This window comes from Hyaena hyaena, unplaced genomic scaffold, assembly GCF_003009895.1.
Source record: "Hyaena hyaena isolate Hyena2069 unplaced genomic scaffold, ASM300989v1 scaffold_392, whole genome shotgun sequence".
Taxonomy (NCBI): Eukaryota; Metazoa; Chordata; class Mammalia; order Carnivora; family Hyaenidae; genus Hyaena; species Hyaena hyaena.
This window is the reverse complement of record NW_024081017.1, coordinates 896,124-923,427: the sequence shown is the minus strand read 5'-3', so window position 1 is coordinate 923,427 and position 27,304 is coordinate 896,124. Positions and strand designations below refer to the sequence as shown.

The 27,304-nt window shown below is 50.6% G+C and overlaps 1 protein-coding gene across 7 annotated transcripts in view; it reads right to left on the bottom strand.

Annotated features, from left to right (window-relative positions):
• The window catches only part of ILF3 (interleukin enhancer binding factor 3), a 32,146-nt gene extending 9,766 nt beyond the window's left edge, over positions 1-22,380 (bottom strand). For 4 of the 7 annotated variants that reach the window (XR_005531551.1, XR_005531550.1, XR_005531552.1 and 1 more), the window contains exons 1-15: positions 21,870-22,375; positions 9,400-9,498; positions 8,789-9,018; positions 8,453-8,630; positions 6,182-6,329; positions 4,622-4,713; positions 4,139-4,234; positions 3,340-3,451; positions 2,822-2,919; positions 2,142-2,253; positions 1,925-2,035; positions 1,450-1,649; positions 864-1,031; positions 284-421; positions 23-199 (exon numbers count right to left, since the gene is read on the bottom strand). Coding sequence is in view for 4 of the 7 variants with exons in the window: in XM_039251058.1 (XP_039106989.1) it covers positions 23-199; positions 284-421; positions 864-1,031; positions 1,450-1,649; positions 1,925-2,035; positions 2,142-2,253; positions 2,822-2,919; positions 3,340-3,451; positions 4,139-4,234; positions 4,622-4,713; positions 6,182-6,329; positions 8,453-8,630; positions 8,789-9,018; positions 9,400-9,402 (1,863 nt within the window). In the remaining 3 variants the exon portion in view is untranslated. Of the gene's footprint in view, positions 1-22; positions 200-283; positions 422-863; positions 1,032-1,449; positions 1,650-1,924; positions 2,036-2,141; positions 2,254-2,821; positions 2,920-3,339; positions 3,452-4,138; positions 4,235-4,621; positions 4,714-6,181; positions 6,330-8,452; positions 8,631-8,788; positions 9,019-9,399; positions 9,499-21,869 lie in introns of all 7 variants that reach the window. The other 3 variants (XM_039251061.1, XM_039251062.1, XM_039251059.1) reach the window with 3 other exon arrangements.
• Positions 22,381-27,304: the final 4,924 nt, after the last annotated feature.

The following is a 27,304-nucleotide window of genomic DNA, read 5'->3' as shown; positions in this document are numbered from 1 at the left end:
GATGGCGGGGGCATGCGCGGACCTTAGCAGCAAATTTCGGGCCACCTCTCACAGGCACGGGGGCTCTCTTCTTCTTGTTGGCTTCCAGGGCGAGGGGGGTGTCGGGGAACAGCTTCTCCAGTGCAGCAAGAGCGGCGTACGCTTTTGCCACCTTTTTGTTTGAGCCGGCACCCTGAAACTTCTGTCCATCCACCTCGACCTGGGAAGAAGAGCTGTGCGTCAGCGGGGCCCGACGCCTCCCTCTCCCGGGGCCGGGGCCTCTCCCGGGGAGCGGGCCGCTCACCTCCATGACAAAGCGCTTGTCGTGGCTGCCCCCAGTCTCGGAGATGAGTTCGTACTTGAGGCCGCGCCTCTTCTCGTTGAGTTCCATGACAGGGTTCTTGCCATGCTTGGTCAGGATCGGCCCCTGCTGTTTTACGTTCTCAGGGAAAACAGAAAAGAAAACCAAACAACTCAGCTAAGGGCTTTCCGGCACACGTAGGAAGGCAGCTACCCCCAAATCAAGAAAGACACCCTCCACGTCACTCTCCCTGCTGTCTCTCACCACCCTCGCCCTCAGCCTCTGGAAGTCATCTGAGGGCCTCCCAGCAATGGGACTGCCTCCACCTGCACCCGACCTCGGGGGTGTGACCTGACACTGACCGTGGGCCACCCCGCTGCAGCCCCGGGTGCTAGGTCTACATGAGCAGGGCTCTCTGGGTCGTGGCTCAAAGGCTCACGCCCAGCTCCCTGTATGAGCTCCTGGACTGAAAGGAAAGTACTCTTTTGGGGGAAAACGAGAAGAACTGGTAATTATCCTGGCTCAGGGGACACAGAACTGCCTGACACCTTGTCGGGTACCCTGGCGCCCACCACGTGCTCACCTCGGCAGTGGGATCTGTGGGGAAGGTGGCGCTGGGAGTCGAAGCGGCTTCCACCACAGGAGGAGGGGCCACCACGGCCGGCTTTGCTTCCGTCTCCTCAGCCGAGTCCTCCCCCTTGCTGGAGTCTCGGCCTTCCGCGCCGGTGGGCAGGCCCATGTCCTGTAACACCTGCCGGAGGCATGCCCCCGGGGCCCCCAGTGAGGGAGGGCTCAGGACCATGGTCTACCGCCCAGCTCTCTCCCCACCCCCAGGATCCTGAATCAGAAGCGTAGAAGCTGGGTGGCATCCAGCAATCTGGTGGGTGTTTCCTCGCCTAGCCCCTGGCTCCCCGTCCAGCACGAAACCCTGACGGCCAGCTACACCTGGGGACTCTCCGCCTGTCAGCCACAACAACAAAGCTCTTCTTCCGTGTGTGATTCGGCACACATTCAAAACTCGACTCCTCTCAGGGTTTCATGCGCCCTCCCTAAGCCTCACGCTGTCCACCCTGGGGGATTTTGACACCGTCTAACGGCTTTGACGGAGCCCGAGATACAGAAGTGCTTCTGCTGCTCTCAGAACAAGCGACACTGCCCGCCACGTTTACCTTAACGGCCACGTGCAGCTTGGCGGTCTTCTTGGACGGTCCAGAGGCCTCGAACGAGTTGCCATCTACCTCCACAGACATGGTGAAGATGGGGGCGTGGACCGGACCCGTCTGGGAAACCAGCTTATACTGCAGTCCCGGCTTCAGCTGGTTGAGTCTCATGAGAGCATTCATAGCCTGAGGCGGCTCAGCTTTCTCCTCTGGAGAGAGAACACCACACCGTCTGGACTATCAGCCAAAGCTCCAGGGGGAGGAGGCATCGCGGCCGACGACCTCCCCTGCACCCTTGCTCCCAGGTCCACCCACCCTACTTCTTGTTCCAGATCCACATCACAGTTAGTCATTTTAAAAAGGACTTAAACATTTATCACGTCTGAGAAAACTAAGGCCAAGGCAAGCATCTCGTCACTCTGGGATGACCCGTTAACTGAGCCAGATGGAAGATAAACTAAGGGCTAGAAACGAATGCTGGTACCTTTCTTCTGAATCTTCTTCTTCTTTTTGCTGGGAGACTTTTCCTCCCCATCTTCCTCCATCGGCCGTTTCATGGGCGTAATGGCATAGGTGGTGCTGGGGGGGATTTGAACTGAAGGAAGAGACCACGAGAGAAACAGCTGAGAGTCCCTCCTGTGCTATGCTATGAGTCTGAGCCGCCGCCCAGCCTGGGGCCCGGGGCACCAGGGCCTGCTTACCTGTGTAGTCCACTGGGTTTTCATTCTTTGGTTTCTTGGGCATCTTAGAAGGCAGAGGGTCCATACCCAGAACTTTATGGAGCTGGCCAAACGCAGCAAGCCGCAGAGCATGCTGGAGAAGGGGAAGAGGACCTGACTTAGCCGCCCTGTGCTCCTTGCCAAGGTGTGTGCGCTCGCTAATACCTTCTGGAAGGGGTGGGAGCTGAGGGGGTTGCTAACGGGCTCCCCTACAACAGCAAGGGGTCCCCTAACAGCCAGGGGAAGGCCTGACTGCCAGGGCCCAGCCTTGCTGTGGGGGAAGGCCAGCCTGTGACCACCCCCCTCAACAGGAATACAGGGGACCCCAACCTGGGGACTGGTTGCCACACGGAGCCACGTGGTGGGCCTGCAAGGGAAGGACCCTGGAGCAGTCCACACAGCAAATACATCTCCCCGCTGAACTCGGTGTCCAAAAGCAGCACTCGAGCAGGCCGAGGGGACAGGCGACAAGCACGCGTGGCGCCAGGGGAAAGAAGCAGCCCAGATTGGGGCGCCCTGTATCAGGCACGATCCCTTCACCTTTGGTCCCCAACCTGAGCCTACGAGTCCAGTGGCTACCCTGAGAATACCCAGTAACGGAACTGGAAGCCAGTGATTACAGACTGGGTAAGGGCTCACGTTGGCAATGGCGATGACTATACCTGCGCACTCTGTGTGATATCTTCCCGTTGCTGTCTGTCTAGATGCCCAATAGCATCAGTGGCTTCTTTTTCACAAGGGTCATAAATGCCAGAACCATCTGAAGGCAGGAAACAAGGAAGATATGCAGAGGATTATCTTTTAGCATCTCGGAAGAGTTGCGTTGGCTGAGGGAACCAGGTGCGTTACCCCCCACGCCCCATCCACACCCAGCTCTGGAAAACTCGCTGAGCTCGGTGACCCACTCGGCATCCAGCCCGTGAGAAAAATAATCCACGTGTCTCAGAGCAAGGAGCTCGCGTGGGAGTGGGTCACCACTGCCCCGGATCCGCCCTGAGTCACAGCTGCGGAGCCGGCACAGGGCTGGATATGATGGTGCAAGAGGGTAGTCACATGCTTCAGCCCTAGGGGGACATGGGGCTGCTGCTGCCCTAACCCGGTCAGGGGACCCATCAGAAAGTGGCCTCGGGGCCTCAATCCCTGTCCTTTCCCTGCAACTTGCAAAGCACAAGGCCCCAACCTGGCATCACGATGCCCGACGCCAGGCACTCCAGCACTCTCCGCAGGGCCTCGCCGGCACCCATGGGTCTGTTGGCTGTGCCGATGGACTTCTCACAGAGAAGCTCGAGGGGCTGAAAGGCAAGAGAGACAGTTAACTCCACTGTCCAGAAGGTGTTCGGCCGACACCCAGGAGCTGTCACTGTGTGTGTGTTTACAGGGAAGGGGATGTCAGAGCACTCCAAATTCATAAATTCAGGCTAAACCAAAGACAGGGCAACTAGAGCCCGGCTTGGTAACTTTTCCTTAAAGAGACGGCCATTAAATCTTTCAGACCGTAGGAGCCAAGAGGCCAAAATGAGGCCGTTGTGTAGGTACTTATATTTATTATGTAGCCACTTAAAAATATAAAGACCACTCTCAACTATGGGCTGCAGATAAACTGGCAGCTGGCCAGAATTGGCTTATGGGCCCCAAGGTTTGTGGAGCCCTGTCCAAGAGCAGCTACAAAAATGCTTCTTCTTGGAGTAGAGCCTATCACAGAAGTGCTACCTGGCCAGCCCCCTCCCTAGGTCAAGCTCTGTGCCCACCGTGGTGTGGGGCAGGAGGGGGAGGGCAGGTGCTGGGCTAGCTCTCACCCCCACCCAGTATGTGGCACAAAGTAATTAATCAGTGAATGACTAGCACAGGGATGCGTCAGTCACACCCTAAAGGGCCCCTCCAGCCCAGTTACCATAATGTATTCCTGGGTCATGGGATAAAGTCTCTGTACACACGACCCCCCCCCACCCCCAAGTGGCCATGGCTACGAGGTGCCTTACCCATCCTCTGAGGGGACCCCAGGTGGGCACGCGGGTACACAGGTCCCTCAGGACCCGGATGACAATGACACACGATTTCAGCCCGTTGGCTCTGGCCTAGAGAACAAAGCACAGGCTCTTTACACCAAGGACCCTCCCTCAACACAAGGCAAACATGAAAAACACAAGTCTCAGGGCGCTACTTTGTCAAGGGTAAACGGTGAACGTTCAAGACCATCAAGTGCGTGGTCAGCGGCAATTTCACCGGGTGGACGAGAACAAGGTTACTCTTGGCAAAAAGCAGCACAGCCCACCTACTCAGTCACAAGCCTCCGCTGGGGGTGTCAAATTTGTCAGCGCGCGCTCCTTTAGCAACTGCACGCCTGCAGGTACTAAGTGCGGCACGGCGATCTTCAATGTTACCGAAACTTTATGGTGAAAGTTAGCCAAGCTAAAACTTAGGAATTCTCTACCAAAAGACAAATAGAAGAACAAAATGCAAACCTGGAACCACTTGGCGTGTCGGAGGGACGCCAAGGCAGCAAGGCATTTCTGCCTGTCCAGAACGTCCGGGGGATCGTTGACTGATAGCGTTTCTATTCATGGGTGGAATAAGAAGACAAGGTACAGTTTGACCAAGGGGTTTCTGTCAGGTGGAAAGGGGATGTGGCAGCTTCCTAAAGGGCAGCTGAGGCTCCCAGAATCTCAAGTCCTCTCCACCCTAGACCAGGGAAGGAGAAGCTAGAGTGTGTTTAACTCTGCCCTGAGGAGATCATAAAAATCAGAGGCCCCTCCAAAAGAAAAACAAAAAACAAAAAACAAAAAAAAAAAAACACAAAAAAAACCCCACAAAAAACATTAACAAAAATAAAAGTGGGAAGTTACTCTAAAAGGAATAATCCCATGGGGGAGGGGGACAGATAGGTGGATCCTATCTTCTAATAGACAATTAATTACCTTGTTTCCTCCCCATGATCTCCCAATAAATTAGCTATGCTAAAAATTTCAATAGCAAAAAAACAAAACAAAAAAAACACACAAAAAACCCAAAAGCACCAAAAAAAAAAAAAAAAAAAAAACACAAAAACACCCCCCACCCCGCAAAAAAAACAAAAACAACCAAAATAGGTGGGGGGAGCGGCAATGAACTCCCTCTCTGCTTCCCACAACGGCCATCCCCTGAGGCATGTGCAGCAAAGGGGACCACCTCCGCCCACCAGGCGGGACTGCCCTAGCCCCAGCCCTTGACAGAGAGAGTCCTGTTGGTCAAAGGTCCAGCGTCCCTAAATCGATAATTGGAATCAGGTATCAGAACCAAAGGTAATCAAAGAGCAACAAGGGCGCAGAGCGTGAGCCTCTGCTGCAGCAGAACTGGAGCAGTGTCACTGCTGCCACTTGTGTGTCAGGGATTTGGATAAGGCCTGTTACCTTCACTCTGCGGTATGAGATCTGCAATTAAAAAACATCCGCACAGAAGAGACGCCTGAGGGGCCCTTGGTGGCCTTTGAATTGTGAAAGCATTAGCAGTCTCTGAGGCTTTGGTTTGAAAATCACACAACTGCTGAAAACTTTATCCAAAACTCTGTATCAGCTCTTTGCATTTCCATCACGGCAGCTGGTGAAAGCAGCCAGTGGAAGAGGACAAACCAAGAAGCCCTCGGTTCTGCTGCAACACAAGCTGTTTGCACAACTCCATCGTGATGTTCATGCAGAAACCATCTGGTTGTCTTCCATAATTTAAAAGCTATAAAATCACCAGGGACACCCTTTTCCAAGGCCAGAGAACGCTCAACAGAAAAACCAAGTTTAACACTGATGAGAACATTCAAGGATTGAGACAAAAACGGTGTGGTCCTCTGTGAAAAGTGCTACTCACTTTTAGTGCAACCTGTGTCGTCAAACTCCCATGTGCTCAAACTGAACGGGAGGTGTGATCTCAGAGCAAAGGTGGTCAAAGCTACGCAGAGACCCTTTGATCAGAGCAGTCTAAAACTGAATAGCACATTTGACTGGCGAGGGAACACCAATTTCCAAAGTCCTGCTGGCCTCTCTCAGCCTCCCTACCTCCAGCTAATACTTTCTCCATTTCTTCTCTGACAACAGGGGACGTCAGGTGGATGGTCAGGGACAATGGAGGCTCTTTTGTGTTTTTTATCACAATCGCAGCATCATCGACAGACTGGAGTATTTCGTACTTGTCTTCTGTAACAGCCTACAAAAGAAAATGCAACTTTCAAAACATACTTCCTTCTTGAGGCTGGCAATCAACAGCTGCGTGCGGCTCTGCCGGTTACCACAGCACACATGTCAATTTCTTGGGGTGTGAGTGCCTTCACCTAGGGGATCAGTCAGGACCTCCCTCTTGCTGACCTGGTCTTTGGCCATTTTCTGCGTACTCCAGAGTGGAGGTCTCTAACTACGGGGAGGAATCTGCATGGGGAGCTTTGCAACGCAAAGCTTTAGGGTCTGGGAGAGGAGACCAAGGGTATGAATCTTTACTGCCTCTGGCTAGCTGCATAACTTTGGGCACATTGCTTAATCTCATGAAGATGCTGGTTTCTAATTTCTAGAATGGACTTAGTGACACGACCCACACCAGCAGGCTGCAGGAGGCTTACACGGACACCACCCAGAAAACACAACACCCAACAGAGAGGGCATCCACCACCGCTATTTCCACACCGGCATGAGTGGCCATCAGCACAGAAAGAAACCGTGTAGTAAGAGAATTCATGTCACGTAAAGCATTAAAAAAAGAAAAAAAAAGAAAAAAGCATATACGTGCTGCAAATGCATGCATCTATAAAAGGGTATTTTTTACAACACCCTGGCTTCCACTTTCTCCTTTATACTGGTTCATGAGCCTTGATGAATAGAATTCAAGCTCTTATGATTTTTGTTAGAGAAAACATAAAGGAGGACAAATGCACTCTGGGAAACCCGAAATGGGGTGGGTTTCTCACCTCAGCACTATGGACATTCTGGGCCAGATCACTCTGGGCCGCGGGGACACCCTCTGCTCTGTGGGACATCCGAGCAGACCTCTCCGGCCTCCACCTAGTGGCCGCCAGCAGCACCCCACTTCCCACCACTGGGACATCCCAACTGTCTCCAACTCGCCAAATGTCCCCTGTGGGGAGCAAACTGTCCCAGTCAAAAAAACACTAATCTCAATCAATAAAAATACACTTTATTTGTACCTTTCTTTAAGGATTTTTTTTAACAAAAAGACGCTTTTCACGAAAGACGTCTTTTAGAAACGTTCACGATGTTAAGTTTCATCAATGAATACACTTTTTACACACGGAGTTAAAATTAATTTTTAAAAATTACCACTGGAACTGAAAGTTTAGGGCTTCACTTCCCTGGAACAGCCCCCAGAAGTGTCTGCTGCACTGCTCTCGCTCTACACTTCAGTTCTGACCTCCATCCTAAACCCCAAGTTATCAGTCCCATGTGAAGAAAATGCACGTTTACACATGAAAATGAACAGTGTGCTTCCCTAAGGAATGAGATTTCTTAGTTCTGTTTTTCACTTTCTTCTTTTGCTTATTCTGCTGCTAAATGGGGTGAATATGTCCCAGGGAGGCAGCATATGGCGGCGACGCGTGGACGTTCTAAAGCCCCAGAACTCACCAACTAGGGATGCTGAGGTCAACTGCTCAGCTCCCTGCATCCCACTCACGTCTTCTCAAATACTCAGATGATAAAGTCCTATCTCAAAGGGTCGGTATGAGGACGAAATAACATAAACGGCACATGTGGCCTAGGCTCTGGGGTAATAAATGCTCCAGAAATGTCAGAAGCTATTATTTATACAACACTTTAATAACATGACAAAGAAATTGGTTTTCTGTTTTGTTTTAAGTAGGTATGGAGCCCACTGTGGGGCTTGAACTCCTCATTCTGAGCTGAGGTCAAGACCTGAGGTGAAATCAGAAATCAGATGCTTAACAGACTGAGCCACCCAGGTGCCCCCAAAAAGTTGGTTTTTAACAAGTTTTCACACCCAGTTTTGGATCTGTGGGTAAAAGTTAATAACTGCATCTTCTCTTCAACCATCGACCCCACCGGGTCTGGATGCCAAGTCCCAGCCCAGTGCGGCCCCGTGTGCAGTAGGCCCGGAGTCTTTCCTGGCTGACAGGGCCCTGGGCCCATCACAGTCAGCCAGGCTCCGTCCGCGGAACCTTCGGAGTTCTGTGACACCCAGCTGCACGTGCAAGGGTGGGCTGGGAGCATGCCTCTTGGCGCACAGCTCGGAGGGGCCGCTCTTCCCCTGCCCCGCGCCCTCGACAAGCACAGCCCACCCCACCCAGTGGAGACCGTCACACTCACAGCGAGCTGGATGGCCAGGTTGTCAGCCACCTTGTCCAGAAGGGCGGTTGTGGGCTTCTCCTTGCAAAGTAGCACCAGCTCCAAATCCAAGTCCCCCTTGAGCAGCAGCCCCTTTGCCACGAGGCCAACGCGCATGACGCCCCGCAGGGTTCTGGTCATGTGCTCTGCCTTCTGCTCCCTGAAGAACAGACCGCAGTATGCTCAGCGAGGGAATCGGCGCAGCCACAACCCAGAGGCCGTGGAAAGGCCGGAGTTTCTCAGAAAAGGCGATGTTCACCCCTACGCTGGCCAGTCTCTCCACGCAAGGTCCCCACCGCCCCCGAGCCTCAGACTTACCCAGCCCCTTCCTTGGTCTCGTCCTCTGGGGGCACATCCGCGTTCTCGGACTCGGCGTGCTCGCTGCTGCCCTTCTCCTGCTCATCTATCCAGTCGGACACAGCTTTGAGGGCCCTCTCCGTGTGGGACACCATGTTCTGGACGGCCTCCAGTTCCTCTTGGGTCGGGTACACGGAAGAATGCTTTGCCATCACGTGGCGATCGTCATTCACAAAAATTCGCATCGGACGCTGGAAATGCGAGAACACAGTTAAAGACGGAACAATGCAGAGAGACCAGGCAACTGTCCATTTCTCTTTCAAGCCACGAAACTCAGAATCAGGCTTTATCATTCGTGCGACAGGAACTCGCCGAGCCGACCACTGACGGCACGACAGGGACAACCGAATGAAAACAACTCTTCGCTCGAGGCGGCTGACAGGAAGGGGGCACTGTGTGCATTTACACATACACACATACACGTGTACGTGTGTGTGAATCCTTACGCTGCGCGGTGACATTTTAGAATTCAAAAAGTCTAATGAAAAAACAGAAGAATCAAATGCTTTGGGGAAATACTTCATCTTTGAATGTGAATAAAGAGATAGGACTTATGATTTTAAAAAACTTACCATTTTTACTTCTTTTTTCTGTAGTGTCTGGAAATCAAATGTTTGCTTATCTTTTCAAATTGTGACAGATCTCCTTGATGTTATCAATACTTCAACTATCTATAAAATCAGAAAATCGTTTTAGTCTCAAATATTTCACAGGCGGCCGACCTGCAGCAGGCAGGCGCTGACTAGGAAGCAAGACGGCGGTGCCGCGGCGCAAGGGGCCTGTTAACACCGAAGGACACTTCTTCAGTTCCAAGGAAGCACCGCTAAGCTGAGTACAAGCTAATTATAAAATTCCCAAAAAAAAAACAGCTGGTTTTGGAAGCCAACTCCCACTCACATCTAGAGGATTTCTACTTTATCTTCTTTCATCTTTTTTTAGACGTAAAGTATGCCAGATTTTTTCAAAGTTCTTTTATTTATTTTGAGAGAGACAGAGAGAGAGAGACAGAGAGCGCACAGCGGGCAAGGAGCAGAGAGATTGGACACTTAACCGACTGGGGCATCTGGTCGGTTAAGTGTCTGACTAAAGCTCAGGTGGGGTCATGATCTTGCGGTTCGTGGGTTTGAGCCCCGCATCGGGCTCTCTGCTGTCAGCACGGAGCCAGCCTCAGATCCTCTGTCCCCCATCACCCACGGCTTGCACACGCACACTCTCTCAAAAAATAATTTAAAAAAAAAATTCAAAAGACCGTGAGATCGTGAGTGCAATGGCGCAGGGGGAGGGGAAGCAGAGAGGTAATCCCAAGCTAGCTGCATGCTGTCAGCGAGGAGCCTGACACAGGGCTCAATCCCACAAACTGCAAGATCATGACCTGAGCCCAAATCAAGAGACAGATGCTCAACTGACTGAGCCACCCAGGCACCCCTAGAGTATGCCAGTTTTCACAAACATAAAAAATAAAAAATTGGGGCGTCTGGGTGGTTCAGTCGGTTAAGCATCTTACTTCGGCTCAGGTCATGATCTCATAGTCCGTGGGTTCGAGCCCCACATTGGGCTCTGTGCTGACAGCTGGGAGCCTGGATCCTGCTTCAGCTTCTGTTTCCCTCTCTCTCTGTGGGAGCGCTCACACTCTGTCTCTCAAAAATAAATAAACATCAAAAAAATGCTTTTAAATAAAAAATTAACACACTTCCAATTAATGGTAACAATACAAGTGTTCAGTAAAATCCTGGAAAAGGGAAAGAGAAGGAAGGAGCTCTGGTCTTTGAGGGTAGTGAAGAAATGGAAGGAAAGCAGGAGACAGCCCCAAAGGTGTCTGTAAACCAGAAAACCAAGAACCTTCTGAAACATCAGGTAGATGTGACCACTGCATCACATGCCCCCCTCCCACCCACCCCCATGGTTTCAGTTTTGAAAAGGCCAAAAAACTCAAGTGCACAACAGAAGTCTTCAGGACAAGCATAGCTGTAATTACCACTTGGCGCTCTAAATAACATGCTGACGACAACCTACTCAATTCCCACTCTGTGCAAACAGTCTGGTCCACACTGAAATCTTCCAAATGAGTGAAAAACACAAAAAATCCATCACAATGATATACAACAGATGAATCCACCCATTCCATCCAACCACACAACAGCCAGCCCCTTTGATCGAAGCCAATTACCAGCCAGGGCAGCAGGCTCCACCTTGTGGAAAGGCACACGCTTCAAGGATAAACTTGGACATGACTGACCAAAACAAGAATTTCCCACAACGCTTCAGGACTACCTAACAACGGAATTGCAAATGTGTAGGGTTCAAAGTGGAACTATAAAATCGAAGGGTGGAATGAGAGCTATGCGAGAAGACAAGTGGGGGTCATGGGCTTCTCTGAGGGGGGAGAGGAGTGGGGACCAGTCTCCGGGCTCAGCCGTACACTATGCCCTTGGGAAACCACTCAGTTACCAAGCGGGAGCTCCCACACAGACCTGCACTTGAAACCCTGACTGCCCAGCCACTAGCCACGAGGCCTTCAAGTTTCTCCTGTGACGTGGATGTGGCCCCTCCACCTCTGCGGGGGGGAGTAAACACGAAACAAGTCAACCTATGGAAAGCATGCAGCACAAGCACAAAGGCCACGGACCCTTCAAAATGGCACCCACCTTTTCTACCAACAGGATCTCTGTATGCCAGGCTGCCGTGGGGCTAAGTGAGGACTGACGTGCAGTGAGAAGTGCATCGTACATGACGGAATTATCATTCATTCAACGAGGAACAAATGAAACCAAGGTTGTGTTCAAAAAAGAATGCTTTACTTGCTAGATACATACTGAAGATAAAATGATGGCTGAAAAGTACATGCCTGATACTTGCTCTAAAATACTCCAGTAAGGCAGGCAGTGGTGATGAAGAGAAAGATAAAACATGAAGGCACAATGCTGCTAGCTGTCAAAGCTGGGGGATGGGTGTACCAGGATTCACTGCGAGGTTCTGAAAACTTCCATAATAGTTTTCTTTTTAATTGCAGAACGTACTTAAATCCTCCCACAAAAGTACAGTCGCAGCAGGTCATCTAAAAATTCAACCAAAGCTCAGAACCCCAGGTCTTTATTTTGTTTAATGTTTATTGACTTTTGAGAGAACACGAGAGGGGGAGAGGCAGAGAGAAAGGGTGACACAAAATTTGAAGCAGGTTCCAGGCTCCGAGCTATCAGCACAGAGCCCATCGTAGGGCTCGAGCTCAGGAACCTTGAGATCACGACCTGAGCCGAAGTCAGACGCTTAACCGACAGAGACACCCAGGTGGCCCTAGAAACCCAGCTCTAAACCAGCAGCAGACTATCAGAGCTCACAGTCTGATGGTGAAATGGCCACCACTCCCAGCCATATCTGTGCTGCAACCTCATCAATGAAGGCTCTCAAAATGAAGGCTGGTAGGGTTTTTTTTAATTAAATTTTTTTAATGTTTTATTTATTTCTGAGAGAGGGAGAGAGACAGCGGGAGAAGGGGACGGTCAGAGAGAGAGAGGGAGGCACAGAATCTGAAGCAGGCTCCAGGCTCTGAGCTGTCAGCACAGAGCCCGATGCAGGGCTCGAACCAACAAACCACGAGATCATGACCTGAGCCAAAGTTGGACGCTTAACCGACTGAGCCACCCAGGCGCCCCAAGACTGATAGGTTTAAAACCGAATTTGTTTCCTCAACAAGTATCCAGGCCGGGATGGTGAGAGATCTGGCAGACAAATGCCTTGCCCCGGTGAGCCCGGTGGGCTGGTGTGAGGTAAAGAAGAACCGTGTATCTTCCAAGCCCGGTCAGGTGCCAGGAGCTGACGCCTCACTTCACATGGACTGACTACCTCTTCACCACACACTCCTCCTCATCACAAAGACATCAAACGCAGACACTTAAAAAGTAGACAGCTTGGGGCGCCTGGGTGGCTTAGTCGGTGAAGCGTCCGACTTTCGCTTAGGTCATGATCTCGCGGTTCGTGGGTTCGAGCCCCGCATTGGGCTCTGTGCTGACTGCCAGCTCAGAGCCTGGAGCCTGTTTCCGAGTCTGTGACTCCCTCTCTCTCTGACTCTCCCCTGCTCACGCTATCTCTCTCTCTCTCTCTCTCTCTCTCCTAGAAATAAATAAAAAACATTTAAATAAAAAAAAAAGTAGACAGCTTAATCCGTGGATTCAGGTGTCTAGGACTCTTTCATTCGGGGTTTTACAGGACTGAGAGTGTCTACCTTACTAAAAGGAGCTCCCCAGAGGAAGGGCTGATGCAGCACCTAACACGGGAGCCGTGTGAGCTGGCGTCATCTGCAGTGCCAGAGAGCGAGGAGGCGCTCGGACACTAATGCGCGCTGGCCAAAGGATAGGGAGCTGACCTCTGAAGGCACCCACTGGCTACATTTAAGACAAGTGAATACAAACAAAAAAACCCCCAAACAAACATAAAACGCTTCCACCTGCATGAAGTTCTAGAACAGGCAAATCTATTCAGCAGTTGTGCTGGGCAGGTGGTGGCAGGGACACCTGGGATGGGCGCTTTCAGGGTGATGGTCACAGTCCACATCTTGGTAGGGGTTCGTACATACAACAGTCAAAACTAATTGAATGGTAGCCTCAAGAGGTGTGCGTTACTTCAAAAGAAAAAAAAGACACTATAAATAAATACTAGATTCTAGTTAATATTCAGATAGAGGACTGTAATTTCCTGCTACTTTGAAATGTATCATAAGAGTAAACCAGACTATATGTCAAAGAGATTCAATAAATGCATAAATAAACGTGGACTGACGGATGGCCAGGTCAGAGGGAGAGATGTGTGAAACAGAAGTACAGTCAAAGGCAATGGCAGAACCTAAGCTTTACATGCAAGTGGCTGTTCCTTGTAAACCACGTCACCTCCAGTAGATGTTCGAGAATTTTCATAATGAGATGTTAAAAACATACAACCTAAATTGATTCAGCATGTTAAATTTATGGAAAAGCTTGAGTCCATCACCTACTCTGGCACTAGTGCAGGTCTATATCCCAACCCTCTGCCCTGAAAATGGTGAGAAGGGACTGCAGTCCAGCCACAGCTGACGAGAGGGGGGGGGGACACACACTCGCTGGAAAAACAAATGACACCTGACAGATACTGGGAGTAGAAAACCCCTTTTCTACCTCTGGGTAAAAAGATGTGTCCAAAAAAAAAAAAAAATCAGCCCATGAAAAGTACCTCAAGGACATGCGTACGTCCCCAAAGGCACCTGCTCTAGGCGACTATCCCACATGTAGGTCTCCACCTGCCGCCTCCACCGTGAAGACGAAGAACGTGGGTGTGCACCTCTCCATCTTCCTCTGCTCCACGAGGCAGGCCCCACACTGAACCCCTGAAGAGACTCCCTGGGCTGTGGCTGGCCCTGACCACCCCACCTGGCCCATCTGCAAACATTCTCCCCCAAGCCTTCCTCCCTTACACCAGGCCTTGGTGGTGATGCCCCCTGATTCAGGGGGACTGAGTAGAAGTGCTAATCATGTGAACCAAAACTAAAACAAGTGCTGAAAAACTGGACACGATGCTCCTTTGGAGGTCGACACACTTGGCCGCCCTGGTCTCTGAACCCGGACCGGTCATCCAAGCCAGCTTTTCAGAGGCTAGAACACCAGGGAATCCCTGTCTTCAACAGACAGACGGGTCTTGTGGATGAACAGAAACTTCCTTTTCAAGATTTTTAGCAAAGAACACTGCTGGCGAGAAGCCCTCAACACCCACCTACCTGCCTGCCTGCAGCCAACACTCCAGCGGCCCCGCCAATCAGCCTTTACACAGAAGCTGCCCCTGCAACCACCTTTATGATTCAAAAGCTGGGCACAGGGAAGCCCAGTTTTCTACCAGCCCAGCTTCTCTGAAATGAAACCCAAGCGAAGAACGAGTGGAGTGGAGAATCAGGATTTAATTTTTTTTTTAATGTTTTTTATTTATTTCTGAGAGAGAGAGAGACAGCGGGAGCAGGGGAGGGTCAGAGAGGGAGGGAGACACAGGATCTGAAGCAGGCTCCAGGCTCTGAGCTAGCTGTCAGCACAGAGCCCGACGCGGGGCTCAAACTTACAAGCCAGGAGATCATGACCTGAGCCAAAGTTGGACGCTTAACCTACTGAGCCACCCAGGTGCCCCAGAATCAGGATTTTAAACATGAACTCTGGGTGGCTGGGGATGTTCTCACAAGAAGGAATCAGGTTTCTTTTTTTTTCCCTCATACCCAGCCCGCCCACAGCATGCAGAGTTACAGAAGTTTAAAACCACAAAACCTTTTGCTTGCAAGGTGCTGACCACTGTTCTGACCTCTTGCTAATTACAATACGACGTGGCACTTGCTACTGGAAAAGAAACATGCCCATGTTAGTCTGTAGAATGAATGAACAGGTGTCGAGTAGGTACGGCCCCACCTATCTTCCACAGTAGATCCTGCCCGTTCCAGGATATTTCACCAAATCCTACAGCTATTCCAGCAACTCCGGGACCTGTCCTGAAGCGGATGCTCAACTGAGAGACAGAATGGATGAAGCTCTGAAATGCAGAAGAATCCAAACCCCTGCTCCGGGTTTCCCCATCTCCGGAGCTATCCTATCTTGGAGCGTGAAGGGAAATGATAGACGTGTGCTATCTTTACTGACCCTACAGAAGTTTACAGATTGAGGGGCACCTGGGTGGCTTAGTCGGTTAAGCGTCCGACTTTCGCTTAGGTCATGATCTCATGGTTCGTGGGTTCGAGCCCCGCGTCGGGCTCTGTGCTGACTGCCAGCTCAGAGCCTGGAGCCTGTTTCAGTCTGTNATGGGGCGCCTGGGTGGCTTAGTCGGTTAAGCGTCCGACTTTCGCTTAGGTCATGATCTCACGGTTCGTGGGTTCGAGCCCTACGTCGGGCTCTGTGCTGACTGCCAGCTCAGAGCCTGGAGCCTGTTTCAGTCTGTGACTCCCTCTCTCTCTGACCCTCCCCTGCTCACTCTCTCTCTCTAGAAATAAATTTAAAAAAACCTTAAAAAAAATTAAAAAAAAAAAAAAAAAGAAGTTTACAGATTGATATCCTCAAGGACCCACGAAAAATAATTTTAACAAAGCAACCCAGCCAAAAGACGCCAACCTAAAATCTGGTTACAGATGCAATCCCGGGAAATTTGAAAATCCAACACAGATCCAAAGTCTAGTGCAGTGGTTCCCAATTCTGTCCGCAACAGTTTTTTACTGGCCCACAGGGAAATGTAAAGTTAGGAATAATTATTTCCACAAATAGTTTCAACTTACAAAAACATGTCCTTTCTTCTCGTGAAAAGATGGAGATAGTGTACACTGATTAAAAAAGATATTTTCCGGGGCACCTGGGTAGCTTAGTCAGTTGAGCGTCCAACTCTTGATTTTGGCTCAGATCATGATCTCGCAGTTTGTGAGATTGAGGGCAGAGCCTGTTTAGGATTCTCTCCGCCTCCCTCAGCTGCTCACGCTCTCTCTCAAAATAAAGAAACATTTAAAAAAAGAATTAGAAGAAAAAAAGATACTCTCCTGGACTAAATAAAATGTTGACAAATACAGATCATTCTCCAAAATGTTTCTGGAACTCCACTGGCCTCCCACGAGACCCAGGACTCTGGGCCCACTGGTACCACAGAGCATTCACAGGTCTCCGGAGACAGAAGCCCCAGGTTCGCATCCTGGGCTCCCCAACCCTGCAGCCGCGGGAGCCTGCAACCAATCACCTACCTGCTCAGAACCGGGTCAAAAGGGAGTCAGCAACACTAGCTGTGCCTGAGGGTTGCAAACAGGAAGGATAAAAGGGGATTCTGTGGGAAGACGCTTCATCAAACCACAAATGCAATATATTAAAGGAGTTTCACGAACTCCCAGACAAACTGATAGAAATGTTTTAAAATCTGCCCGTGAGAGGACATAACAGCGAAGCATATAGCGTGACTCCAAATGGGAATGACCAAACCCTCTTCCCAACATGCTCTTCGGGCAACAAGCAGGACAGGGAGGGTAAGCGTAGGAAATCTTCCAACCTGCTTGGGGTAGGGGCAGGCGAGACCATCTCCGCATGTACCCCCACGAGGAAGCCCTGGATCTGTTTCTTAACTTAGTGTGCAATTTGCTTCCTTCTCCCAAAAGCTTTCCTTCCCCCTCCCCATTTACAAAGAAGAAGAAAAAAAAAAAAAGACGGTGTCTCAAAGGACATGAATCCACAGACACGTGAATTATTTTAGTGGGTAAGGGTGGCACTCTTTTCAATAAAACTATTTCAAAATAACTGTAGCTTCATATGCAGTTACAAGAAATAACAGATCTCCCATGTACCTTTCAAAGCAGTATCCCCCAATGGTAACATCTTGCAAACGATAGTACAACTAATTACCGCTCACTGACTTGACACAATCAAATCCAAACACACACCACTGCCCATGCCCACAAGGATCCCTCCTGTTGCCCTTGATTAGTTATACTCCCCCCTTCCACCACTCCTCATATGCTTCACCCTACCAGCCGCTAATCCATTCACCATTCCTACAGTTCTGGCACTCCAAGAATGTTATATAAATGGAATTCCAGAGTATTCAGTAACCTTTCAGCGTTGGCTGGTTTCGTGCAATATAACTGCCTCAAGATTCATCCAAGGTGTTATCAACAGCTTGCTCCTTTCGATCGCTAAGCAGTACTCCATGGTGTGGATGTATCTTGGTTTAACCATTCACCTGCTGAAAGACATCTACATGGCTTCCAGTTCTTGGCTATCAAAAGCAAAGCTGCTATGAGCATTTGGGTATAGATTTTTATGTGAACATAAACGTTCATTTCTTTGGGATAAATGTCCAAGGATGAAATTCCTGGGTCATACGGTGGTTGCCTATTTATTTTCTAAGAACCCGCCAAAATGTTTTTCCAGAGCTGGCTGAAAGACTCAAAATAAATAAATAAATTACATTAAATAAAAACTCACTAAGTAACTTCATCAAAATTGACTCAGTTCACCTTCCCTCCACTCCTATCGGTTCACACATCTGCTCTGTGACGCTATGGTCACTGGTGAGTTCTTACTGGGAAGCCCCCAGACCTCCATATACCAGGCAGCTATTACTCACCCCTGCTAGGAATGTACACAGGTCACCCACAGGACAAATGGTTATTAAGGGCCAGTATGAGCCGTGGGGCTGGGCTGGTTACTTCCACATTGCTGACATTTGGACTGTTTTTCTGAATTACGAATGCATAGCAAGGATTATTAACCTGCAAAAAAATCTAGACGTACCACTGAGAAGCAAACCTGACCCACAACATTTTACTCTTTATAAACACACACAGCTTCAGATAAGAGGGGGGGAAAAAAGGATTCCAAAGAAAAACAGGTGGCCTGGAATATTATCCCAGTAAGACTGGGCTCGAACCACCAATGTGATGAAAATAAGAAGAGGACTGTTTGGAATGTCAAGGAAAATTACAATGGATCTCAAGTTGTCAATAGCACCAATTCTCACTAACTACCCAAGATCATAAAAATAACTTGGAGCAAAGGTACAGACTCTAATAAAAGGTTGCAATGCTCAACTTTGTAACTAAATGGTCCTAGTGTCCATACATCGCACCAGAGAAAATGGCCTTTGGACAGTAAACTCATCTTCCTGCTAAAAATTAGAGGCTACGTGGGCGCCTGGGTGGCTCAGCTGGTTGAGCGTCCTCCTCTGGATTCTGGCGGGGGTCGTGACCTCACGGTTCGTGGGACTGAGCTGCACGTCCAGCTCTGCACCAACACAGGACCCTGCTCAGGATTCTCCCTCTCTGTCCCTCTTTCGTGCGTTCTTTTTCTCTCTCAAAATAAAGAAAATTAAAAAAAAAAAAATAGTGGCTGTATTTTTCTTCGTTCCATAAACATTCAATGAGAAAAAAATTAAATTTCAACTGGACATCAGTTTCTCAAGACATGGGAGAAGTAGGTGCCTCAAGACATTTTTAACAGTAGATGTTAAAACTCATTCTGAATTTCCAATCACAATCTATAATGGGGTCATGCATAAAGGGCAACCTTGGGAAAGTTTCACAGGGATTTAATAGGACATAAAATGGCAGGAACAATTTTTTTACAACTTTTTTAAAATGTTTATTTCTTGAGAGAAAGATGGAGTGTTAGTGGGGAGAGAGGCAGAGAGAGAGGGAGACACAGAATTCAAAGCAGGCTCCAGGCTCTGAGTTGTCAGCACAAAGCGCGACGCGGGGCTCAAACTCACAAACCGCGAGATCATGACCTGAGCTGAAGTGGGATGGATGCCTAACTGACTGAGCCACTCAGGCGCCCCAGCAAGGAACAATTTTTAAAAGTCAGTAACTGATAAGGCTCCCTAACAGACACCTGTCTGTCCACCATGCTTTCACTATTATTTCGATAATGCTGCTGGCACCACAAAGAGTCAGCACTGACTTACCCTAAATAACAGCATAGAGGAAAGCTAGCTGTTTCAGACAAAACTGTCAAGTGCTGTCTCTGGAATCTGAAGGAATCTCATCCCTTCAGGGCCCCAACCTGCTTCATTGTGTGTAGATTCCTGTCAAACCACTGCCTTTATTTTGAAACTACTTCACTAAAAACAGAAATCAAATCTTCCTCACCCCAGGACTTGGCTAAGATAGAAAGCATCCAATACATATAGCCTAGAAAATCGTAATTCCCATGAAAGTTTAATCAAACAACATTCAGATTAAATGGCACCGCTTTGTGAGACGTACCTGCATTTACTATTAGATGGTAGTGTCATTTACACATCTTTCAAAACTGCACAAGTTTAATCAACTTACTGATAGGAGGGCAAGTCCAAGGAGGTATAAACCCAAGTTTCTTGGGGAAAAGAATTGTTCCTCTGAGCCATGAAAGGTGAAATCAGGAGAAACCGGGAAGGAGGGTGAGAGAGGTAAATAAGAGGGAGCTGATCCAGCCCAAAGAAAAGTTTTAAAGCCTTTTTGCAGAAGAACATTTCCAAGCCCTAAATCTTGCTGAGGTCTATAGACAGACAGGATGCTGCCTACTGCTCTCCCAAAGAGGCGAGGCTTATAGACTTACAGAAAGCTCTTTCCTCATCACAGACTCCACTGTCCCTACCTGGAGAACTGAAGCAGGGGAACGTGAAAAGAGCATCAGGAAAGTGACATCAAGGTATTAGCGGCTCTTGCCAATGGGGTTCTTTGACAAGGAGCATTTAAGAAAAGAAACAGCCTTAGAGTCCTCACTCCCAAGAATATGGACCTCAAAAAAAAAAAAAAAAAAGGCCCTCTTAAAGTATACTAGAAGGAGCTCAAGAAAGCAATTCTTGCCTACAGGCACTAGACAAGTTCAATCAGGAAAAAACAAACAAAAACTGCAATTGATTAGGCACCAGTGCTCCAGAAAGAGAGGGATTCCCAGATCTGCCCAAGCTCTAGGACGTTAGGGGAACTGACAAAGCCACACCCCGTGCTGGCAAAGCCAAGCCTGGCGGGAACTGCCAGCCTCCAATCAACTCCAAACACTAGGGCCTGCAGAGATTCCATTCACAAATCCCAGGGACCACAATCCACTAACGCAGCCCACAGAGAGCTCAGGGGCAAAGACCCCAGGGCTAGGGACAAGGCTAGTCGCGCTGGTACCCAGGGGCCTTCCGTTTCCAGCTGTTAATGAGCCTCTGGTTCCCACACTTCATTCACAGTCTGAGTGTCTGCTGTTCCCTACATCCCATGAGACCACACACAAAGCACAGTGGCAGCAATGTGACCAATCCTAAGAGACTCCCAGCCACAAACACCTGTGAAAAAAAGAGTCTGAAGCCCTCCACTGGGAGTCCCAACTCTGGGTGGCACTTGGGTTTTTCCCTGAAACCCCGACAGGCCAAAGACCACCCACTTTAAAGAGAGCATCCTAACCAACCAGAAAAAGATTCAAAACCACTGAAATACCCGTGCAGAAAAGAAAGGCTTATCAGGGAAACTGGCACTCCTTCACTGACCCATCATGACCCCTGCAGATTCCCAAGCAAGGATCAATCAGCTTTGGAAATACTAAGCCATAGTTTCTCTCCCCAAGTTTAGACACTGAACTGGGGGAGGGCATGCTGATCACTGTACAACCCAGAGAATTCATCCAGGCTCAGGATGAACTGTGGCAGAACTTCCAACTCATTCACTCAACTACTTAAGCAAATATGGTAGAAAACCGTTGTAAGCTCTCGTGTTTGGCTCACAATCTTGCAAGTTTCAGAATACCCAAATATCGCACCAGATCACCATTTTGAGGGAGGATGCAAATCCTAAGCAATCTGGAGAATATTAAGCATCAATGGAACACCTAAACCAAAGAAAGGGAAAGCTTAAACCCTCCACCCAATTTGGGTTCTAATCCGGGGGCAGCCTGGCTGACCACAGATTTTGGGAAGCCCCTGGGCCAACAAAGGCCTCCTCTGCAATCAGCGTGGGAACAGCGTGTCGGGGAGGTCAGCGTCTCCTCGCCATGTAAGGACAAAGGCGGCGACATTTCCCGCCTCGGGAACCTGGGACTGTCCTGGATCCCGGGACGGGACTGGGACAAAGACTAAGAAGGAATGAGGAGGGGGTCGCCCCTGCTGCGCCAGCCTGGACTCCACCGGCCAAGGGGGGTGTGTGCTCCCGGCACGTGCGCGCGTGCGCGCGTGGCGCCGCAACAGACAAAGCCGGGCCCGGGGGACTCGGCGGCCGGGGGCCCGGTGCGCGCGCACCCCCCGTGCGAGGCGCCGCCGCCGGCCGAGGGGCCGCGAAGGGGGGGGGGCGGATGCGCGCGCACCGGGCCCTCGCCGCCGCCGCCGCCATTTTGTTTCCTCGGCACAATGGGGGAGAGTAACGGCCGAGCGCGGGAGCGAGACTGGCGAGGGAGGAATGAGCCCAGCCCTGGGGCGAGAGAACCGGGCGTAGGAGGAGAGCGCGGGGCACCTCAGGCCTTGTCACCGCGACCCCTCAGCCGGGCCCGCGCTGAGTGGGAGGACTAGCGGGGGGAGGGGCAGAGGCGGGAGCGGGCCCGGCCGCCGCCACATTGACGCTTACCTTGTCGGCGTTCCCTTCCCCGACCGCAACCGCCGCCGCCGCCCTCCTGCCACAGCCCGCCGGGGTCTCCCCCCAAAAGCCACGCGGTGCGCACCGGGCTGCTGAGTCCAACTGCAATGGCGAGAAGAGGAGGAGGAGGAGCCGGGGCCGGGGGCGAGCGGGCGGGCGGGCGCGCGCCGGGGAGGTGCGGGCCACGTGATCGGCTGGAGCCCCGCCCCTTGCCGCCGCGTTGCCGCCTGACGCAGGCCTGGCCCGGGAGGGAGGGAGCGACGAAAAGAGATAAGGAGGTGGGCTTAGGTCACGTGGCAAGAGCGTAGCCGTTGCGTTGCTGGTCACGTGGATTCGAAACGTTTACCTCCCTTTTCGAGTCCTTGATCATGTGACAGTGGCCAATACAGAGTCTTGGCCACGTGACAAGGACTTTGGCGCTTCCCTTTGGTATTGGTGGGTCTGCGTCATGTGATGCGGTCGCCGCTCTTTTTTTTCAATGGCGGTTTTAAGCGGCATCACCACGTGGTTCAGGGCGAGGGGCGGAGTCTCCCCCTGCTGCGAGTTTATGCGCCTGCGCGGCCGCCATCTTACACCCGTCCCTCGCGTGTACGTTGGCGGAAACCTCTTTGAGAGATTGTCACAAGAGTATTTTGCCGGATCGTGGCCCGCGGGCTTCGACCTCCATCCGAGGCTACCTGGCGGAGCTTCCTCCCATCTCCCTGTATCCCTCGCTAGAGGCCTTGAAGGCCCGAGGTGCAGGTGTCCGGGACGGCCGGACAGATCCTGTTCCTGCCCCGGGACCGGCGCCGGTGAGCGCTGCAGTTCTTGGGGGGGTCCCGCAAGCCAAACCCCCAGTGTGGCGTGCGGCCGTCCTGCTGGGCCCGGGCCTCCGAAGGGCAGAGCCGAGGTGCTCGGGATCTTCCAGTCTCCCTTTGACAGGTGGAGAAACTGAGGCCCAGCTAGAGGATTCACAGACTGCTCGTGGGAGAGGCGGGTCTGCAAGTCAGACGCTCTGCCAGCCGCAGCTCGGGGTTCATAAGGCACCAGGGCGTCTACTGTTTTCAAGGCTAGTGTTGAATTCTCCCGCGCGCTTCGTGAGACCCCCGGTGTGCGGTGGGTACCTCAAGTAAGCCCGGCGCCGCTCCAGTGTCCGAATCAAGCCAGCGCTGGACAGGCGGTCCTAAGCGTGTTGTTCAGAAGCTGCTGGGATTCGGAGCAAGGAATCGTTGAAGAGGTTTCCTTCCTGAAAGTGAGAAGTTGCTCAGGAAGACTTAAGGCATAATATGGGGCCCGTGGGTGTCTCGATTGGATTTCGGCTCAGGTCGTGATATGGTTCGATATGGTTCGTGAGATCGAGCCTGCTTGGGGGGTGGGGGAGGTTCGCGTTCTCTGCCCCTCCCCCACCCGCGCGCTCTCAAAATCTATAAACTTTAAAAGAGAAGATTCAAGGCATAATAACGATTTTCCTAGCAAAAGTGTAGGGACGGTCCAGCTGCTTTGTTAAGGATGCAAGACCCATGGTCTGTTCTAGATCTGAGTCTCCTCTGTGACCAAAAACTGCACCTCTCTCTGAAGCCTCCGTTTCGCATCTACAAAGCAATGATTTTTTTTTAAAGCACTTGGCACATTTCTGTGTATCGAATAAATGCCTCAGTTATTTAAAACGTAAGGTGTAAAAAGGCTGCTGAAATGGGTGCACCCTATACCTACTGCCTTTCTGTTTACATTTTACTGAGGGTTTTGCACACATCACGTATTCGCCTGATAGGAGATACCAAATGTGCAAGCGTGTGAGGGACCGAATCCACCTGCCTCCCCTCTTTGGCAGCCATTGTGAAGTTTTCTGTTTTATTCACAGACTTAATTATGTGCTTTTTTTTTTTTTCTGTTTTTCACACAAACATTAAGCATCTTCTCCTACCCCCCGCCCCGGAGAGCTTTCCTGAATAGAGCTTGAAAGTGAAGAAAAGTTTGGTAAATTTAATAGCCCATGTATTCAGGTAAAATTGGTTAAAGTAAGTTTAGATTCTTTAAAGTCACCCTGGCAAGGAAGGTGTTCGCTGGCTGTAACAAGTTAGAGACCAGCAATTAGAACACCAGGGAGCTGGCTCCGCGGGTGCCACTTGGCTGAGCTAACAGCGCTACCAAGTGGCAAAGCAGGGAAGGTGTCTGGTTTTCTGATTCCATAGGTTTCTCAAGAACTTGCTTCTGAGGCTCTCAAGGCAGCCCCTGTAAAAGGGGCCCCAAACACAGAAAGGGGTAGGTAGGGCCATGGTGACAAGCAAAGGTTTGAGATCAAACTGTAATCTCCACAGAGGAGCCCAGGACAGGTTTGGAGAGTTCCTTCAATCTCAAGGGTTTGCTAAGGATGCATGGAGTGAGTGCCAGGGAACCTTCCTTCCAATCATTACCTGCTGGGACTGGAGCCTCGCACAACCTGGGTTTTGTAGGAAGAGATGCTGGGCTGTAGCTGAAGTGTCCAGGAAACCGGACTCCCTTAACAAGTGCGTTCTGGGGGCGCCGGGGTGCCTCAGTCAGTTAAGTGTCTCACTTCGGCTCAGGTCATGATCTCACGGTTTGTAGGTTCGAGCCCCGCGTCGGGCTATGTGCTGACAGCTAGCTCAGAGCCTGGAGCCTGTTTCAGATTCTGTGTCTCCCTCTGTCTCTGACCCTCCCCTGCTCAAGCTCTCTCTCTCTCTCTCTCTCCGAAATAAATAAAACATTTAATATTTTTTTTAAAAAATGCATTCTGTCGGGGCCACCCACTGGTGGCTGCGGGATAAGAGGTTTTCAGCCCCATCTTTTTAAATTTTTTAATGTTTATCCATTTTTTTTAAATTTTTTAATGTTTTATTTATTTCTAGGAGAGAAAGAGAGACAGCGTGAGCAGGGGAGGGTCAGAGAGAGAGGGAGTCACAGACTGAAACAGGCTCCAGGCTCCGAGCTGGCAGTCAGCACAGGGCCCGACGCGGGGCTCGAACCCACGAACCGCGAGATCATGACCTAAGCGAAAGTCGGGCGCTTAACCGACTAAGCCACCCAGGCGCCCCAATGTTTATCCATTTTTTGAGAGAGGTAGAGTGTGAGTGGTGGAGGAGTGGAAAAAGAGAGGGAGACACAGAATCCAAAGCGGGCTGTAGGCTCGGAGCTGTCAGCACAGAGCCCAATGCTGCGCTTGAACTCATGAACCACGAGATCATGACCTGAGCCATGACCTGACCCGAAGTCCGATGCTTAACCGACTGAAAGACCCAGGCACCTCTCAGCCCAATCTTCTGATGAGCTACATCCATCCTGCCCCTTGTCTGTTCGCTCCTGGGTCACCATGCAAGATTGAGGCCCCAAGGTGCCACCTGCCCTCTCTTGTGCATCTCCACCCTCACCCAGATTTCCACTACCGCGCTGGCCTTTCCGCTGCTACCTGCTCCACCACCCCAGTAGGCACCGTCTCTCACCTCCCTGCCCTAGCCGACACGCCCTGTCATCTGGCCGTGCACACCTGTTCTCATCACAGCCTCTCCCTCAATGGCTGAAGAGAAGGTCTGTCCCCTCCCCTTGCATTCCCTCTGTCCAGATGGGTTCTGTCCTCATTAGGGACTCCAGTAATCCCACGAACATGGCCTCCACTCTGCCTTCCTCACCATCAGAGATTTCTCCCACTCCAGCCTCCGACCCCCGTCACACAGGAACTTTTCCTTCTGAAACCTTTTGCACCCGTGCCCACTGCCTTCCTCCCCACTCCAGTGGAGTGGACATCGGTTGACCACAGTGCTTCGGGGAACTTCCCCTCTCCCTTGCCCAGTCTAGTTCGGCTGATGAGTCCCTGCTGGCGTATTCTGAAACTAAGCCCATGGCTTGACTGCATTGATTGGCTTAGGAGTGAGCGTCCAAAATGCAGCTAGTCAGAGCCAATGAGCACCAGGCCGGGGACTCTGGGGGCAGGAGAAGCCCTGGTTTCTCTAAACTTGAAGCCAGGGAACTACGAGGTGTGGCTGGGGGGCAGGGAGTGTACCTTGATGAAAGAGAATGAAATTAGCAAGGAAGAAAGCTCAGTTAAAAGATAGAGCAAGAAAACAACATGTTTTCCCAGAATTGAATAGAATGAACACCTCTAGCACTTCCACTTCCGAGCATATGCCCGCAAGAAATGAAATCAGGGACTCCAGATACTTCTACACCCTTGTTCACAGCAGTGTGACTCACAACAGGCAAAAGGTGGAATTAATCTAGTGTCTGTTGATGGATGAACACATAAACAAATTGTGATTTACACAGACAATGGAATGTGAAATATTAGTCAGCCTTAAAAGAGAAGGAGGGGCGCCCGGGGCGCTCAGTCAGCAAAGCATCTAACCTCAGCTCATGTCATGATCTTGCAGTTTATGAGTTCAAGCCCTGCATTGGACTCTGTGCTGACAGCTCAGAGCCTGGAGCCTGCTTCGGATTCTGTGTCCCTCTCTCCCTCTCTGCCCTTCCCACGCTTCTACTCTGTCTCTCTCTCAAAAATAAATGAACATTTAAAAAAATTTTTTTTAAATTCTGACCTCCACAACGTGGATGAACCTGGAGAATGATAAGTGAAGTCAGCGAGACCCCAACAGCTGAATCCGTATGACTCCATTCATATGCAGCGTGTTGAAGAGTTAGATCCATAGGAGCAGAAAGTACAATGATGGGTGCCTGCAGGAGGGGGAGTTTGTGTTTAATGTGGACAGAGTTTTCGTTTGGGAAGAAGAAAAATTTCTGGGCACGGAGGTAGTGATGGTTACACAAAACTGTGAATGTACTTAATGTCCCTGAGCTGTATGCTTAAAAACGGTTTGAGTGGTGATTTTTATGCGTATTTTACGGCCATATTTTAAAGATTTTTTTTATGTTTTTTTAATTTTTTTTGAAAGAGAGATAGAGACAGCATGAGCAGGGGAGGGTCAGAGAGAGAGGGAGACACAGAATCTGAAGCAGGTTCCAGGCTCTGAGCTGGCTGTTAGCACAGAGCCTGACGCAGGGCTCGAACCCATAAGCCGCGAGATCATGACCTGAGCCGAAGTCGGATGCCCAACCGACTGAGCCACCCAGGCGCCCCTAAAGATTTTATTTTTCTGTTTTGGCTCCCTGCCCAACGTGGCTTGAACTCACGACGCTGAGATCAAGAGTTGCATGCTCTATGGTCTGAGCCAGCAAGGCACCCTGGCAATACTGAAAAAGATGGAGTGAAAGCGGAGCCAAGTCACGGCCACGTCAGTGCAGGATGCTGAGACTTGGCGAGAAGCACTGGCATGGTCACACAGGGACGCTGTCATAATGGGCCAGTGGATGTAGGACCCCAGCCACCTGGAGTTGATCATCTCCACCCACTAGGACCGGCTTGGCCATCCTGAAGTTCCTGCTGCTCTAGTTCTTGCTCTCGCTGTGGGCTCACAGAGCAGCCGGCCGCCTGTGGCTCT